Source organism: Myodes glareolus, chromosome 3 (genome assembly GCF_982192425.1).
Source record: "Myodes glareolus chromosome 3, mMyoGla1.1, whole genome shotgun sequence".
NCBI classification, from domain to species: domain Eukaryota; kingdom Metazoa; phylum Chordata; class Mammalia; order Rodentia; family Cricetidae; genus Myodes; species Myodes glareolus.
The window spans coordinates 34,613,244-34,632,018 of NC_142028.1; the positions used below are offsets into that span (position 1 = coordinate 34,613,244).

The following is an 18,775-nucleotide window of genomic DNA, read 5'->3' on the forward strand; positions in this document are numbered from 1 at the left end:
GTTTTTTTTTTTTTATTGTACAGGACTGTCTGGCTATCCTGGGTTTTTTGTTTTTCCCTATGAAGTTGATTATTGTTCTTTCAAGGTCTTTGAAGAATTGTGTTGGGATTTTTATGAGGATTGTGTTAAATGTATAGATTGATTTTGGTAGGATTGCCATTTTTATTATGTTGATCCTACATATTCAAGAACATGGAAGATCTTTCCATTTTTTGGCATCTTCTTCAATTTTTTTCTTCAAAAAATTAAACTTCTTGTCAAACAGGTCTTTTACTTCTTTGGTGTTACCCCAAGATACTTAATGCTATTTGTAGCTATTGTGAAAGGTGATGTTTCCCTGATTTCTTTCTCAGCTTCTTTATCATTTTTATATAGGAGAGATACTGATTTTTTTTTTTTAGTTGATCTTGTATCCTACCACATTACTGAAGGTATTTATCAGCTGTTAGGAGTTCCCTGGTAGAGTTTTGGGGTCACTTATATGTTGGATCCCAGGCTCTACCCTGCTCCTCGAGGTGCTATGCAGGACTGTTTACACTACCAGTCAAGCTTCCTGTTAACTACTCTGCTCGATTCTAACCGGCGTGGGGAATTAATTTAGAGCCTTATTCGTCTTTTGGCGTGGTAATTTCACCTGCAAAGGAGGGTTCTTAGGGCGCCAGGGTCCCTCTACCCTGTCTGACACTGCCCTGCACCCCTTGCCCACCTACCTGCAAAGAAGCTCTCACATGGCGCCAGCTTCCCCAACACCCTCTCTGGCTGGGAGGGGCAAAAGAGTATTTTAACCCTGGATTAAGCTGAATAAAGTTGGCGTTTACCTTTGGGCAAATGACCCGGATCTCTCTGTGTGTGCATCTCTGTTTAACTCCTAGGATATTGCTGCAAGCTCGGGAAACACGAGTCCTGTATAGGGAGGAGGGAAACGCAGATTCGGGTAGAACCCCCAACACTTATATATATTATCATATCAACTGCAAATAATGAAATTTTGACTGCTTCTTTTCCAATTTGAATCCTCTTGATCTCATTTTGTTGTCTTATTGTTGTGGCCAGAACTTCAAGAACTATGTTGAATAGATATGGAGAGAGTTGACAGCCTTGTCCTGTTCCTGATTTTAGTGGAATCGCTTTGAGTTTCTCTTCATTTAATTTGATGTTATCTGTCAGCTTGCTGTATATTGCTTTTATTATGTTTAGATATGTTCCTTGTATCCCTGATCTCTCCAAGATCTTTATCATAAAAGAGTATTGGATTTTGTTGAATGCTTTTTCAGTATCGATGAGATGATCACATTCTTTTTTTTCTTTCAGTTTATTTATTTGATGGATTACATTGATAGATTTTAGTATGGTGAACCATCCTTGCATCTCTGGGATAAAGCCGACTTGATCATGGTGGATGATTTTTTTTAAAGTGTTCTTGGATTCAGTCTGCCATATTTTATTGAGTATTTTTTCATCTATGTTTATGCATGAGATTTGTCTGTAATTCTCTTTCTTGGTGGTGTGTTTGTTTGGTTTCGGTATCAGGGTAACTGTAGCCTCATAAAGAGTTTGACAATATTCCTTCTGTTTCTATTATGTGTAACACTTTGAGGAGTATAGGTATTAGATCTACTTGGAAGTTCTGGTAGAATTCTGCACTAAAACCATCCAGCCCTGTTTTTTTTGTTTGTTTGTTTTTCATTTTTTGTTTTGTTTTGTTGGGAGGCTTTTGATGGAAGCTTCTATTTCCTTGCATTTTATAAGTCTATTTCAATTGTTCTTCTGGTCTTGATTTAACTTTGGTATATGGTATCTATCCAGAAAATTATCCATTTCTTTTACATTTTCCAATTTTGTGGAGTACAGGCTTCTTTAGTAAGACCTAAAGATTCTCTGGATTTCTTCCTTTTCTGTTGTTATGTCCACCTTTTTATTTCTGATTTTGTTAATTTGGATATTCTCGCTCTGCCTTTTGATTAATTTGGATAAAGGTTTATCTATCTTGTTGATTTTCTCAAAGAACCAGCCCTTTGTTTAATCGATTCTTTGTATTGTTTTCTTTGTTTCTATTTTATTGATTTCAGCTCTCATTTTCATTATTTCCTATCTTCAACTTCTGGGTGAGTCTGCTTTTTTTTCTAGAACTTTCAGGTGTGTTATTAAGTCACTAGTGTGAGACTTCTCCACTTTATGTAGGCACTTAGTGCTATGAACTGCTTTCCTAGTGTCCCATAGGTTTGGATAAGTTGTGTCTTCATTTTCGTTGTATTCTAGGAAGGCTTTAATTTCTTTATTTCTTTCTTGACCTTGGGGTGGTTCAGTAGTTCACTGTTCAATTTCTATTAGTTTGTAGGCTTTCTGTGAATAGTGTTACTGTTAAATTCTAACTTAAAATCACGGTGATCAGATAAAATACCAGGGGTTAGTCCAATTTTTTTTTATATCTGTTTGAGGTTTCCTGTGTTACAGAGTTACGTGATCAATTGTAGAGAAGGTTCTATGAGGTGTTTAGAAGAAGGTATAGTCTTTTTTGTTTGGGTGGAATGTTCTGTAGATGTCTGTTAAGTCCCTTTGAGTCATGACATCTGTTACTTCTCTTATTTCTCTGTTAAGTTTCTCTCTGGTTGACCTGTTTATTTGTGAGAGTTGGGTGTTGAAGTCTCCTACTGTTGGTGTGTGGGGTTTCATGTGCAATTTGGGTTTTTAGTAATATTTCTTTTACATATATGGATGCTCTTATATTAGGGATATAGATGTTCAGAACTGAAATTTCTCTAGATGGATTGTTCCTTTATGAGTATAAAGTGTCCTTCCCCATCTCTTCTGATTGATTTTAGTTTGAAGTCTGTTTTGTTAGATATTAGGATACCTACACCCACTTGTTTCTTAGTTCCAGATTGGAAAAATTTCCCCAAACCTTTACTCTGAGTTGAGTTGAATGTCTGTCCTTGAGGTTGAGGTGTACTTCTTGTATACAACAGAAAGCTGGATATTGTTTTCATATCTATTTTCTTAGCCTGTATCTTTTTATAGGTGAATTGAGTCCATTAATATTAAGAGATATTAATGATCAGTGGTTGTAAATTCCTGTTATTTTTTGGTGGTAGTGTGTGTGTATTTCCATGCTTTGTGATTTGCTGGTAGAAGGTTATCTGTTGCCTGTGTTTTTGTGGGTACAGTAAGCTTTCTTGGGTTGGGGTTTTCCTTCTAGTACTTTCTGTGGGGATGGATTTGTGAATAAGTATTGTTTAAATCTGGTTTTGTCATGGAATATTTTGTTTTCTTCATCAATGGTGATTGAAAGCTTTGCTGGATATAGTAGCCTAAGGCTGCACCTGTGATCTCTTAGTGTCTGCAGTACACCTGTCCAGGATCTTCTGGATTTCATGGTTTCCATTGAGAAGTGTGGGAATTGCTACCCCGAGTTATATCTCCCTGCCCCCATTTGAGGTGCTTATCTGCAAAGAATCTTAACTTCCCTCTGCTCCTGGAGTTGGATGAGGAAGTTTGAGTGCCGTGATTATTCCTTGATCCCTGCTGGGGTCAGGTGACAGTCCCTACTGGGGACAGATGAAGGTGGAGTGCATGTGATCAGTCCTTGACCTCTACTGGGGTCAGGTAAGAGTTCCTCCTTGGGTCAGGTGACAGTCCCTTCGCAGCCCCTTCCCCATTTGGTGCCATGGTATAAAAGCTAGCCCCAGCAGTACAATAAACGAGCTGCTGTTTCACCTCAACCTCGTGCTCTGTGGATTTCATTCAACCTGGACACCCTCCGCCGAGACTCGTGGTTCCAGACCGTGCTGGCGCGGTAATTGGAGGTCCCCACCGAGATCGGAAAGGTGAGGAAAGTGGACTGGGTCATCCTGTAGCCGGCCAGGATGTATTGGGGATTAAGATATAATTAAGAAATAAGAGATACTTGAGATAATTAAGAGATAAGAGATAATTAAGAAATGGGGAGTACCCCGGGTAAATCAGAGTTAACGAGGTTGTTGAAAGGAACAGCTGTAAAAACTAAGACTTTGGATGATTTTCTTAAAACGACAGAAACTTGGAGTCCCTGGTTCATCACCAGTGGAGCCCTCAATATTTCTGAGTGGGAACAGGTTCGCGGGAATCTTCAAAAAACTTTGAGAAAGAAGGGGCCTGAAGTCCTGCCTATTGCCATGTTCTCCCTTTGGAGACTGATCAGGGATGCTTTGCTTACAGAGAAAGTCCGGGTTAAGCAGGCTTTAAAAGCAACTAAGCTAGCTCAGCCCGGTAAGGTAGAGGAGCGAAAGATTAAAAAGAAAAAGCCTCCAGACAGGGAGCGGCAAATGAGTCATGGGACAGAGTTTCCTCTCAGAATTTAGGGGCTCGTCCCAAGCTCACAATTTTCACTTACTGGTGTTTTTTGGCAAGGGGGACTCATTTATTGGTTACATCTACCCGCTTCCCCTAAGAAGGTAGTGACCCCATATTATGAAATGGTGCTACAGCTTCTATGGAAGGCATATGATTTTAGTTTACAAGTTTTTGGCAGGATCCCAAATAAATTTCTAATCCCTTATCAAAAAGAGGAAATAACAAGGCTACAGAGGGTTCAAGATGGATGGACCTTGTTCATCACAACCACTGGAGCCAATTTTGATAACCATTATCCTGATTCTCGTTTAATTTAATTTTTTAAGAATCATCCTGTTATCTTTCCAAAAATTATTAAAACTTCCCCCCTTAAGGGAGTGCGTTCAGTGTTTACTGATGGTTCTTCCAAGGGCTATGCAGTGGTGGTCTCTGGTTCAATTAAAGAAAAGCAGCCCCTAGGTCCGATTTCTGCCCAAGCTGCAGAACTCACAGCCTGCCTTATGGCCTTTTCTCTTTTTAAGGATCAACCCTTCAATTTGTATACTGATAGTATATATGTGGCAGGGATTGTTGGGCCATTGGAAACCTCACCATATATATTACCTACCTCTCAGGTTTTCCACCTTTTGGTTCAGCTGCAAAGTCTTATATGCCAAAGAGTGTTTCCTGCCTTTGTTGGCCATATTCGGGCCCATACTGATCTGCCAGGGCCCTTGGCAGAAGGAAATAAGCTTGCAGATTCCCTCACCCGCCCAATGGCATTGTTCCTTTCTGAGGAACAACGAGCCCGTCATCTTCATGAAAAGTATCATTTAAATGCCTCTTCTCTAAAGTTTCACTCTGGCTGTACTCTAGCTACAGCTACTCAAATCACATCCCAATGTCCAGCTTGTGCTCCATTTCATAATGCCCCCAACGAAGGTGTTAATCCTCGAGGCCTCCGTCCTAACCACCTTTGGCAGATGGATGTTACCCATTTGTCTCAAGCTGGCAGACTTAAATTTTTACATGTTTCTGTAGACACTTATTCCAAGGTAATTTATGCCTCCCTACATTCAGGAGAACAGATTAAGGACGTTATTGCTCATTGTCTACAGGCTTTTGCCTATATGGGCATTCCAGATTTTCTCAAAACAGACAATGGACCAGCTTATACCAGCCAAAGGTTTGCAAAATTTTGTCAAGAACATCAAATTACACATACCTTTGGAATTCCACATAATCCCACAGGACAGGCCGTAGTGGAGCGCACGCATGCTACCCTTAAACAATTTTTTTGTAAAATAAAGAAGGGGGAGTATATCACCTCCCCAAATGCCCAGTTATCTACAATTTTATACATTTTAAATTTTTTAACAGTAGATAAACAAGGTCTATCAGCAATGGAGAGACATTGGCAGAAACCTTCCCAATCTGGGTTGAGTTAGATGGAAGGATAGTATCACAGGACAGTGGCAGTCACCCACACCCATGTTGGCTAGGGTGAGGGGGGCCGTTTGTGTTTTCCCTCCAGGAACCAAAAAACCCATCTGGGTGCCGGAGCAGAATGTTCGGCTAGTGGAGCCAGGCCCTACTGGTCCTGACAATATGGATTCAAGTGAGGAACATCGAGGGAGCCCTGAGATGGGCACTGGTGAGGAATCCACCCATACTGATGCCAGTAAGTAAAGTAAGCTCTGTTTTTCCATCCTTTTATTCCACCAATTATACTTTGGGGGTTCCTGCAGCAAATATAGCATTAGAAAGATCTTCATTGGGTAATTTAACGTTTGATATATCTCATGCCCTCTGCTTCCGGAAGATTAGCAATATTTCAGAGATGCCTAGTATCTCTCTTTCTGGACCATGCGTGGTCCTTAGTAATTATTCTCTGGGAGACTTTTCTTCTGATTCTTCTGGGCATCCTTGTCTTGGATTGAGAGATATCTTTTACCCAATAAATTTTAAAAGAAATGTTTCTGGACTTCCAACTCCTCCGAGACCAGCTCCCTTATGTTGGAAGACACCACAATCCTTCAGATTGTACTTAACCATTATCTTGGGGAAATTGTGCTCCCAAGAAACCATGGAAATTGGAGGGAGATCAATATTTATGGTGGTTTGGTCACCGACCTACCTCTAAAAACTCCTTGAGAGGGGCCTTTGATTACTCTTATAGAAATCCAAATATGCCAGAAGTTTCACCTACGTTTGCAGGCATGTTTCTCTGTGGCCCTCGTGCATGCACAGATATTAGGCCTTTAGCCCTTCAAAGGGGCTTGGCTTTCAATGCTACAGCCAGATGGAACACATCAGACATCTTTGAAACATCCCTCCAGATTAACTATGCAGTGGGAATGAATTTCTCTATTGTCAGTCTGGCTTGTGTTCTGCCTCCCTTTATGTTTGTCTCCTTTAATGGGTCGGTCGGGGAGGATGGTGTCCTTGATTGTTCTTCCAGCTCCTGCTTTTTGAGCAACTGCTGGTCCCCGACGGATGAGTCCGTGCTGATGGTGAGAATTCCTGCTCTGGTTCCCCTGGTGGTAGAAGACCCACATGATGGACGAGAGCTTATCTTGTATCGAGAGAGAAGAGACTTCGGAATCACCGCAGCAGTCATCGCCATATCAGCCACAGCTGCCACCGTTGCGGGAATCACCGTGTCCCAGAATGCAGCGACTGCAGAGACTGTTAACACTCTTGCTGCCCGTGTTACCCAGGCCTTAGAGACTCAAAATACCATGGACTCACATATTCAATTAGGGATGCTAAATTTAAATCAGCAAACAGCCTTATTGCAGGAACAGATTAATGTGTTGTGGATGGTGCAACAAGCTTCTTGTTCTCATTTTTATCATTCTGCCTGTGTGACCCTTATGGAAGTGAAAAATAAGTCCTTTGAGGTGCAACGCCTTAATGCTTACCTTAGAGGGCCTTGGAATGATTCCTTTGTAAACTTTACCCACTCTTTGGTACATGAGATTATTGCAGTTAATGAAACCCATGTTAAACCTATATCTGCTGAGGGATGGTGGAATGCCATGGCCCAGATTGGTGGTTGGGCACAGCGATGGGGAGGTGCCTTGTCCCTGGGGATCTTGGGACTAGTAGGGGTAGCAGTAGGTCTGCTCCTCTTAAAACGACTTCTAAACACCTTCACCAAGACTGAGCTTGTCCACCGTCAGGTGTTACTCAGTCTGGCCCATGACTCTCCCGGAAGTCATGAGGTATGGCTGCAGATGCTGAAAAAATGAGGGTCTCCAAGGACGGGCAACCTGTAGGGTGACCCTCCCGCCTAAGACAGGGTATCGGGGGCCCAGTGACGGGTAAGGGAAGGTACTTCCCTTGCAGGACCTAAGACAGGACCCCTCATTATAAAATAAAGTTGGGGGAATTGTGGGAATTGCTACCCCGAGTTATATCTCCCTGCCCCCATTTGAGGTGCTTATCTGCAAAGAATCTTAACTTCCCTCTGCTCCTGGAGTTGGATGAGGAAGTTTGAGTGCCGTGATTATTCCTTGATCCCTGCTGGGGTCAGGTGACAGTCCCTACTGGGGACAGATGAAGGTGGAGTGCATGTGATCAGTCCTTGACCTCTACTGGGGTCAGGTAAGAGTTCCTCCTTGGGTCAGGTGACAGTCCCTTCGCAGCCCCTTCCCCATTTGGTGCCATGGTATAAAAGCTAGCCCCAGCAGTACAATAAACGAGCTGCTGTTTCACCTCAACCTCGTGCTCTGTGGATTTCATTCAACCTGGACACCCTCCGCCGAGACTCGTGGTTCCAGACCGTGCTGGCGCGGTAGAGAAGTCGCATGTAATTAAGATAGGCCTACCTTTATATGTTATTTGACTTTTTCCTTGCTGCATTTAATATTTTTTCTTTATTCTGTATGTTTTGCACTTTGATAATTATTTGGAAAAGGTACTCTTTATTTTATACAGTCTATTTGGTGTTCTGTAAGCTTCTTGTACCTTCATAGGGATATACATCTTTAGGTTAGAAAGTTTTCTTCCATGACTTTTTTTTAGTATATTTTCTGTACCTTTGAGCTGAAATTCTTTTCCCTCTTCTACCCCTATTATTCTTAGGTTTGGTCTTTTCATAGTGTTCCCAATTTCCTGGATGTTTTGTGTTAGGAATTTGTTGGATTTAATGTTTTCTTTCACCAATGAATCTATTTGCTCTAAGTATCTTTAACCCCTGAGATTCCCTCTTCCATCGCTCGTATTCTGCTGGTTATACTTTTCTCTGTAGTTCCTGTTCATTTACCCAGATTTTCAATATCCAGAATTCCCTCAGTTTATGTTTTCTTCATTATCTCTATTTCAGTCATTAAGTATTGAACTGTTTGCCTCACTTGTTTGACTTTTTTTCTTGGTTTCTAGGATTACTTGGGGGGTTTTATTAATTTCTTCCAATTTTTTGTTTGTCTACTTCGCCATTTCTTTAAGGGAGTTTTTCACTTCTTCTTTAAAGGGCTACATCATCTTCACAAAGTTACATTTAAAATCATGTTCTTCTTCCTCTTCTGAATTCAGATGATCAAGTCTTCCTGTTGGATGCCCTCTGGGTTCTGCTATTAACATGTTGCTTTTTAGGTTATTGGAAGAATTCTTTTTTTTTAAAGTAAATTTTATTAAATTATAAAAGTTTCCATTTCCGCCCCTCTTCCCAACACCCTCCCACTCCCCCCACTCCCTCTCCTCCTCCCTCTTCGTCCCTTAGGGCAGTCAGGGTTTCCTGCCCTGTGGGAAGTTCAAGTTCCTCCCCCCTCCCTCCAGGTCCAGGAAGGTGAGTGTCCAAACAGACTGGATCCCCAAAATCCAGTATATGCAGAGGAAACAGGTCCCAGTATCATAGTCAATGGCTTTTCAGAAAGACTTCGGGCCAGCCAAATTCAGAGAATCCGGCCAAATTCCGAGAATCTGGTTAGATCACGTCCTCGTTCAGTCCCAGTCCAACTAGCCTTGGTAAACTCTCATTAGATCCGTTCCCTTGTATCAGTGGGTGATAGCATCCCTCGCAGTACTGATTTCGTTTTTCATGTTCTTCCACCTTCTGCTCCTCATTTGGACCTCGGGGGGCTCAGTCCGGTGCTCCAATGTGGGTCTCCGACTGTATCGCCGTCCTTCGCCAGATGATGGATCTATGGTGATAAGCAAAATATACATCAGTATGGTTATGGGCCAAGGCCGATTCAGGCACCGTCTCCTCTGTCCAGAGAACAATCTGGGGGATCTCTCCTTGGACTTGGGATCCCATATATAATCAAGTCTCCTGTAAACCCTAAAATGACTCCCTTAGTTGAAATATATTCTTCCCTGATCCCATATTCATCCTTCCTCCCTCCCCTCCCCCATCCCAGGCCACCGAGCTTTCCCCATTCCTCCCCTACTCCCTTTTCTCTAACCCTCTCCCCTTCCAACAACCCTCCCACCCCCCCATGCACCCGAGGTTACCTAGGACTCTTGTCTGTTTCCTAACTCCTGGTGGATAGCTAAATAATCTTCATCAGGTTCATCTTCTTATTTAGCTTCTCTAGGATCACGAATAATAGGCTCAAAGACCTTTAATTATGGTTAGAATCCACTTATGAGTGAATACATACCGTGTTCCTCTTTTTGGGTCTGGCTTACCTCACTAAGTAAAGCGTTTTCTATTTCCATCCATTTGCATGCAAAATTCAAGATGTCATTGTTTTTTACCGCTGAGTAAAACTCTAATGTGTATATGTTCCACACCTTTTTTAACCATTCATCTATTGAGGGGCACCTAGGCTGTTTCCAGGTTCTGGCTATTACAAATAGTGCTGCTATGAACATAGTAGAACAAATGCTTTTGTAGTATGTTAGGGAATCTTTAGGGTATATTCCCAAGAGTGGAATAGCTGGGTCCTGAGGGAGGTTGACTCCCAGTTTCCTGAGAAACCGCCACACTGATTTCCACAGTGGCTGCACGAGTTTGCATTCCCACCAACAATGGATGAGTGTTCCCCTCACTCCACATCCTCTCCAGCATAGGCTATCGTTGGTGTTTTTGACTTTAGCTATTCTGACAGGTGTAAGATGGTATCTCAAAGTGGTTTTAATTTGCATTTCCCTGATCGCTAAGGAGGTTGAGAATGACCTTAAGTGTCTTCTGGCCATTCGAAGTTCATCTGTTGTGAATTCTCTGTTAAGTTCAGTACCCCATTTTTTAATTGGGTTAATTAGAGTTTTAGTGCCTAGTTTCTTGAGTTCTTTGTATATTTTGGAGATCAGACCTTTGTCTGATGAGGGGTTGGTGAAGATCTTCTCCCAGTCAGAAGGCAGCCTTTTTGTCCTACTGACAGTGTCCTTTGCTTTACAGAAGCTTCTCAGTTTCAGTAGATCCCATTTATTCATTGTTTCTCTTATTGTCTGTGCTGCTGGGGTCCTACTTAGGAAGAGGCCTCCTGTGCCTATATCTTGTAGATTACTTCCCACTTTCTCTTTATCAGGTTCAAAGTGGACAGATTAATGTTAATGTCTTTAATCCATTTGGACTTGATTTTTGTGCATGGTGATAGATATGGATCTACTTTCATTTTTTTACACGTTGACATCCAGTTATGCCAGCACCATTTGTTAAAGATGCTTTCCTTCTTCCATTGTATACCTTTAGCTCCCTTGTCGAAAATTAGGTGTTCATAAGTTTGTGGGTTAATTTTTCTAATGTGCTCTTGGATTCGGTTTGCCAGTATTTTATTGAGAATTTTCGCATCGATGTTCATGAGTGAGATTGGCCTGTAATTCTCTTTCTTGGTTGTGTCTTTGTGTGGTTTGGGTATTAGGGTAACTGTAGCTTCATAAAAGGAGTTAGGCAATGACTCTTCTGTTTCTATATTGTGGAATACGTTAAGGAGTATAGGTATTAGCTCTTCCTGGAAGTTCTGGTAGAATTCTGCATTGAAACCATCTGGTCCTGGGCTTTCTTGGTAGGGAGATTTTTGATAACAGCTTCTAATTCTTCGCGACTAACAGGTCTATTTAGATTGTTCACCTGTTCTTGGTTAAACTTTGGTATATGGTACTTATCTAAAAAAATGTCCATTTCTTTTACATTTTCCAACTTTGTGGCATATAAACTTTCATAGTAAGATCTAATGATTCTCTGAATTTCCTCTGTGTCTGTGGTTATGTCCCCCTTTTCATTTCTGATCTTATTAATTTGCATGTTCTCTCTCTGCCGTTTGATTAATTTGGATGGGAGTTTGTCAATCTTGTTGATTTTCTCCAAGAACCAGCTTTTTGATTCATTGATTCTTTGGATTGTTTTCTCTGTTTCTATTTTGTTGATTTCAGCCCTCAGTTTGATTATTTCCAGTCTTCTACTCCTCCTGGGTGAATCAGCTTCTTTTTTTTCTAGATCTTTCAAGTGTGCTGTTAAGTCTCCAATCTGTGCTTTCTCTGCTTTCTTTAATTGGGCACTTAGTGCTATGAACTTTCCTCCTAGCACTGCTTTCATAGTGTCCCATAGGTTTGAGTATGTTGTGTCTTTGTTTTCATTAAATTCAAGGAAGAGTTTAATTTCTTTCTTTATTTCTTCCTTGACCCAGGGGTGATTTAGTAGATGACTGTTCAGTTTCCATGAGTTTGTTGGCTTCCTGGGGGGAGCATTGTTGTTGAATTCTAATTTTAGTCCATGGTGATCTGACAAGACACAGGTAGTTACTAATATTTTTTTGTATCTGTGGAAGTTTGCTTTGTTACCGAGTATGTGGTCAATTTTCGAGAAGGTTCCATGAGCTGCAGAGAAAAAGGTATATTCTTTCCTATTTTGGTGGAGTGTTCTATAGATGTCTGTTAAGTCCATTTGATTCAATACCTCCAATAATTCTCTTATTTCTCTGCTAGGTTTCTGTCTGATTGACCTGTCCATTGGTGAGAGAGGAGTGTTGAAGTCTCCTACTATTAGTGTGTGTGGTTTGATGACCGCCTTGAGTTCTAGAAGAGTTTCTTTTACGTATGTGGGTGCCTTTATATTAGGAGCATAGATATTCAGGATTGAGACTTCCTCCTGATGAATTGTTCCAGTTATGAGTATGAAATGTCCATCTCCATTTCTTCTGATTGATTTTAGTTTGAAGTCAATTTTGTTAGATATTAGAATGGCCACGCCCGCTTGTTTCTTAGGTCCATTTGCTTGGAAAACCTTTTCTCAACCATTTACTCTGAGTAGGTGTCTGTCTTTGTGGTTGAGGTGTGTTTCTTGTAAACAGCAGAATGTTGGATCCTGTTTTCGTATCCAATCTCTAAGTCTGTGCCTCTTTATAGGTGAATTGAGTCCATTGATATTAAGTGATATTAATGACCAGTGGTTGTTGACTCCGGTCATTTTTTTTTTTTAGGTAGTAGAGTGTATGTGTTCTTCTTCTTTGATTTGTGCTTGTGAATGGTCGCTAGATGTTCGAGTTATTGTAGGCCGTGTTGGGAATGTTGGATTCCTTCGGTAGTGATTTTCCTTCTAATATTCTCTGTAAGGCTGGATTAGTAGCTATGTATTGTTTAAATTTGTTTTTATCCTGGAATATTTTGTTTTCTCCGTTGATAGTGAACAATAGCTTGGCTGGGTATAGTAGTCTGGGTTTGCATCCATGGTCTCTTAGTTTCTGCAGTACCTCTATCCAGTATCTTCTGGCTTTCATGGTTTCCATAGAGAAATCCGGTGTAAGCCTGATAGGTTTACCTTTATAAGTTACTTGACCTTTTTCCTTTGCAGCTCTTAAAATTTTTTCTTTAATATTTATGTTTTGTGTTTTGATTATTATATGGCGAGGGGATGTTTTTTTTGATCCAGTCTATTCGGTGTTCTGTATGCTTCTTGAACCGTCATAGGAATATCGTTCTTTAGGTTGGGAAAGTTTTCTTCTATAATTTTGTTGAATATATTTTCTGGGCCTTTGATTTGCAGTTCTTCTCCTTCTTCAATCCCTATTATTCTTAGATTTGGTTTTTTTATTGTGTCCCAGATTTCCTGAATGTTTTGTGAAGAGAATTTGTTGGATTTGCCGTTTTCTTTGACCAGAGCATTTATTGTATCTTCAGATTCTGAGATTCGTTCTTCTATCTCTTGTATTCCATTGGTTATGCTTGATTCTGTAGTCTTCGTTCGTTTACCTAGGTTTTCCATATCCAGCCGGTTCTCGGTTTGTGTTTTCTTCATTGCCTCCATTTCAGTTTTCAATTCTTGCACTGTTTCCTTTACTTGTTTGATTGTTTTTTCTTGGTTTCTCAGGGTCTCATTCACGGATTTACTTATTTCTTCAAACTTTTTGTTATATTTCTCATCTATTTCTATACTCATGTCTTCAAACTTTTTGTTATATTTCTCATCCAATTCTTTAAGGGAGTTATTCATATCCTGTTTAAGGTACTCTATTGCTTTCATAATGGCACTTTTTTCCAGTTCTTCTGGGTTAAGGTGTTCAAGCCCTTCTGTTGTAGGGTCCTTGGGATCTGGTGTTTTCATGTTGTTTTTCAGATTGTTGGATGAGGTCTTGCCTTGGCGTCTGCCCATCTCTTACTTTAAATGTTCACTATTGGAACTTCTGTTACCGGGTCAGGTTCCCTTCTTGGGCAGGGACTTCACTGACAGAATGCCCACCTTTCCTCAGGCAGGCTATTGAAGCACAGGCACTCCCTCTTTCCGTGATGTGCTTACAATGCAGGCTCAGCTTGCAAGGCAGCTGAGCTGGGGAAATTTTATGGCCTCAGGGGGAAGGGAGAAATATAGGAATTCGTACCTGGATGGGAGCTGGGATGGCAGGCGGGAGGGGGTAGCCAGCACTGCAGGGCGACCTGGGCGTCTATGGGGTCGGGGAACACCCAAGCTCCTCCTCACTGGGACCCTGCCACGGCCCGAAGCAAACTCACCCCACCGATGGTCCTCTGCTAGAAGTCAGGGCCCCTGCTGGATGGGAGCTGGGATGGCAGGCAGGAGGGGGTAGCCAGCACTGCAGGGCAACCTGGGCGTCTATGGGGTCAGGGAACGCCCAAGCTCCTCCTCGCTGGGACCCTGCCACAGCCCGAAGCAAACTCGCCCCACCGATGGTCCTCTGCTAGAAGTCAGGGCCCCTGCTGGATGGGAGCCGGGATGGCAGGCGGGAGCTGGAAGAATTCTTGTATTCTCATCTCTTCCTTCAGTTCTTGCCAAAAGTGTCTTTGCATCTTGGTCCAATTCTTGCAGTGGCTGTCTGTGTCTTTGGAACCTGTTCTTGGTATGCTCTGTACTGTCAACTTCTGTGTCTCAGGGAGCCACTGTGGTCTCTCTTATCTTGCTCTTCTGCTCTGCTCTCCTGGTTCTCTCTCTTGGTCCTCTGTGTATTGTGGAAAACTGTGTTTTAGAGTTCTATGAAGGTCGCAGGAATATAGGCAAGTTTTGGGGTGGGTTGGGACTTGTAGATTGCAGGGTATGGTGGATGAGGACAGAATATTGGATCAGTCTACTTACAGGAAACTCTCCTGCTGGTTGGTTAGAAAACCTGAAGCAGTTGAGGGAGGGGTCCTGGATGTTGCCCCTGTATGGCAGGCCTAGAGAGTAGGGTGTCCGACCAGGTGGCTGGTCACTACCTCTTGGTCCTCCCTGGGTAGTAGCAGGCTGTGTTTCAGATTTCCACTGAGGTTGCAAGAGAATAGGCAAGTTTGGGGTCAGGGTGGGACTCATAGTTTCTACAATGAGCTCTTTACAGTTAAATGTTAAGCTCTCATGGATAATTTATTGCTACGTTTGCTATTTATTTATCATTTACTCTGTGGCAGAAGAACATATTCTATATTTCCCTTCTTGTAAAGAGTTTTGAGATTGAGCTTACTGCTCAGAAGAAAGTCTATCGTGACAAAATCCCCATGTGCACATAAAAGCAATGTGCATCCCACAAGTGCAAAAGAAAGAACCTGCAAATATTAGTCAAGCCCAATTTATTCACAGATGGGTTTAAACAAATCTGAACTAAATGTTTTCTTCTCAATAATCATTGAAACAATGATGTTAGAACTTCAAACCACGATTGTGTGTTCTTTATGATCTTCTAAACAATTGCAGATTTTCCTACATTTTAAAACTACCATTGTCTACACACACATATACTTACTGTGTTTTCATTTATCAGTCTACTTTATTATTTCAATATCATTAGCTTTTTTCTTGCAATTTTATAGTTTTGAACATAAGGCTGTCTCTATGTCCCTAAATTTTATGACATAATTAATCATAGCTAAAGCCTCATTTTAAAAAATATGGTTTTAATCTACTTAAACTTTGTCATTACTATGATACTTGATTTATTTTGATATTTGGATTATTATGATATTGGATTATGATATTTATTGTAGCCTCAATATTTCGTTCAATTGGTCCTTTCTATAATTTCTTCAACTGAAGGCCAATTTGACAACAAAATCAGCCAGGACAAGAGTGTTTTCCTCCCTTTTACCTATGCAGCTCATCTCATGACTCATGATAGAGCGACAGATTCATTTCACTTTAATGCTAATATAGGGGACTGACCCTGTCCATAAATTCATCTCAAGACCCTTAACACCACTGTTAGACTTCTTTCTCTTCAGAAGTAATTTCTCCTGGGCGGTTTGCATTTCTCAGCATGGGAACCGACATAGCAACTGCACTCTGCTTCATATTTATAGCTACTCTGGCCCTTTGTTGGTCCTTCAGTTCTGGAGTTCAGACTAGAATCAGCCTGGCAAGTGAATGAAAGCAATGAGGACTTTGAATATCAATGCTTTTCATTATGGTGAAAACGAGAGGTGTAACAATGTCAGCTTATACATAAATGTTCTTCAAGGGAAACATTGCCATGAGTGGTGTTAAATTATTTATTAATATCATGACAGCTATTGTTAAGGCATCATTTAAATATTGGTATGATGATCACATAAGTCTATTGTTGAATACATTTTATATTCTTGGTACTCATGAGTTTACTTCTCTATTCCCAACTCTATCCTCAGAGGCCCTCTTAGTTTCTCCATCACTACAAAAGATGTGTGAAACCCTAGCTTCCCAGACCCAACATATATCAAATAACTGCAATGATAATTTGGGGCACTTTGTTTAAAATGTAACACCTATGTAATATGTAAGAGAGTTTGGTTTTAATCACCACCGGAGCAGATACAGAAAGATTTTCAACACAAGATTAAAACCTTCAGATGGAATTACTGGATAAGTCAGTCTTCATTCTAAGAACAAACAAACAGAATTTGAAAGAAATAACACCTAGATGATTAATATAGAACAGTTACACAAAAATGGAGTTAGACTAATCAAGAGAAAAGTACATTCTTCCTGTGATATCTGTGATGTTTGACCTTGGATAATGTATCCTTGAGGGCCTGGTGGACCTGCTTGTTGCGCAGGGTGTAGATGACAGGGTTCAGAAGCGGTGTCACTACCGTGTTCACAAGAGCAGCCTCTCTGTTGGTGTCCAGCCTGCTTGACTGCTTTGGCTTAATGTATATAAATATACAGCTGCCAAACATCAGCGAGAGGACGATGAGGTGAGAGGAACAGGTGGAAAAAGCCCTCTGCCGCTCCCTGGCTGAGGGCAGACGCACTATTGTGACTACTATATTGCTGTATGCAAAGACGGGTATAAGAAAGGACCCAAAAAAAACAATTAAAATAAAATTAAAGAACAGCATTTTGATAGACCTGGTTTCAGAACAAGAGAGATTTGCCAGTGGTCCAAAGTCACAGAAGAAGTGAGGAATGACATTGGGGCCACAGTAAAATGACCGGGAAAGCATTACAACTGGAATGGCCATGAGGAGGAATCCCAGAACTAAACAGACAGTAACGAGAAAGACGCACATCCTTGGGCTCATGATGGTGTGGTAATGCAGAGGTTTGCAGATGGCCAGATACCGGTCCAGAGACAACACAGCAAGAAGGAAAAAAGCAGTTGCCCCCAGGGAAAGAAAGACAAAGGCTTGGGTGAAGCAGGCTCCAAAGGAAATCTTTTGCCTCCCTGAAAGAAAGATGGCCAGCAACTGAGGAATAACGGTAGATATACAACTGCACTCGACAAAGGAGAAGGTGCTGAGGAAGAAGTACATGGGTGTGTGTAAGCGGTGGTCCTCACAGGTCATGGTGATTATGAGCATGTTGCCCACAAGGGAAGCCAAATAGGCCAGCAAATGCACTATAAATAGGAGGATCCTCAGGTGCTCGGCTGCAGGGAACCCCTCGAGGATAAACTCCTGGATGGCTGTCCCATTTCTGGTGACCTCTGTCATCAGCATGTCCACTTCTCCAGTCTGTCACTGAGGGGTTTGCAGAACCGTGACTGAAAGGTGGGGAACTGTGTGTTACTAAAACTGTAAATGACAAAGGAAGGCAATCGGGCTTGTAGTCAGGGCATTCAATATGTCATTTAGCCCACTGTTAAGTAAAAATAAATGATTTTAAATTATATGACAGTCTTTACATTGCATGTGTCCTAAAATACTGACTGTAGAAAACCTGAACGTGCCACACATCCTCATTAGGGATAATGTCATTCAACAGTGTTGATGGTTTTCCCATGTGTCTCACTGCCTGCTTGTTACTTTTATCTATTTAGTCATGACACACATTTCTGGTAAAATTAACTTTCATGTCATACAGATAAATACAGAAAAAGGAAAACAACAACTTGAAAATCATCCTGGATCTGGGGTTGTAATTTGGGGTTCGGGTGCCTTTCTACCATGCATGAAGCTGTGGTTTCAATTCCCATCTATCCAAAATAAAAGAAAACAAAACAAGTCAGATAAAACAAAGTTTACCTTATAGATACCAGAGAGATGGCTCTGCAGCTAAATGCATTTGTTGTTTAAGCAGAGAAGCTAGGGTCAGTTCCCTGAAACCAAGTGGCAACTTATAATCATCTGTACCTCCATTTCCAGGGGACCCAGTGCCCTCTTCTGACCGCCCAGGGCATCAGGCACATGGGTTGTACACATATACTCATGAAAGCAAAACACTCAATACACGGTGAATAAAAACTAATCTTCAAAATATTAACTCACAAAAGGGATTCATCCCACAATATATATTCCTTCATCATACCTTAGCATTTGTGTCCATGTCTGGCCATATTATTATCAGCAAAACATCCTGGAGTCCTGGAGCCCCATCTGCGGTCCTATGAAGTGAGTTAGATCAGAAGAGTCATATAAGTAACTTTAGTTGGATTGTCGTAGGTTCATGTCTGGCTGCTCTCATCTAGAGCCCTCGATAGACAGTGAAAGAGAAGTATTTCCCCTCCATCCTGCACTTGATGTTCAGTACAGGAAGAAATTCTATCAACTGATCATCTTAGTCTAGACATTTAAGAAAGACAGGATGCTGGGGAAGTGGGTCAGTGGTTGAAGTGCTTGCTACCAAAGTGTGAGTTCAGATCCCAGCCCCTGTAAAAGGCCAGAGTGGTGAAGTACGTCTGAAACT

The 18,775-nt window shown here is 41.4% G+C and overlaps 2 protein-coding genes across 3 annotated transcripts; one reads left to right on the forward strand and one right to left on the reverse strand.

The window, feature by feature from the left end:
• The first annotated feature begins 5,421 nt into the window (after window positions 1-5,421).
• LOC148122635 (uncharacterized) lies at window positions 5,422-7,807 on the forward strand. Of its 2 annotated transcripts, none has more exons than XM_087904379.1 (2): window positions 5,422-7,393; window positions 7,429-7,807. In XM_087904379.1, exons 1-2 carry the CDS (start codon window positions 6,498-6,500, stop codon window positions 7,475-7,477), a joined length of 945 nt encoding a protein of 314 aa, XP_087760505.1. In that variant the 5' UTR covers window positions 5,422-6,497; the 3' UTR covers window positions 7,478-7,807. The 2 variants fall into 2 exon arrangements, with proteins under 2 accessions (XP_087760505.1, XP_087760506.1); XM_087904380.1 differs by having other exon boundaries at window positions 5,422-5,989; window positions 6,770-7,807.
• An 8,804-nt stretch (window positions 7,808-16,611) lies between these two features.
• On the reverse strand, window positions 16,612-17,589 carry LOC148122636 (olfactory receptor 6C4-like). The gene has a single exon (XM_087904992.1). The coding sequence runs from the start codon at window positions 17,587-17,589 to the stop codon at window positions 16,612-16,614; it is 978 nt and encodes a 325-aa protein (XP_087761118.1).
• Window positions 17,590-18,775: the final 1,186 nt, after the last annotated feature.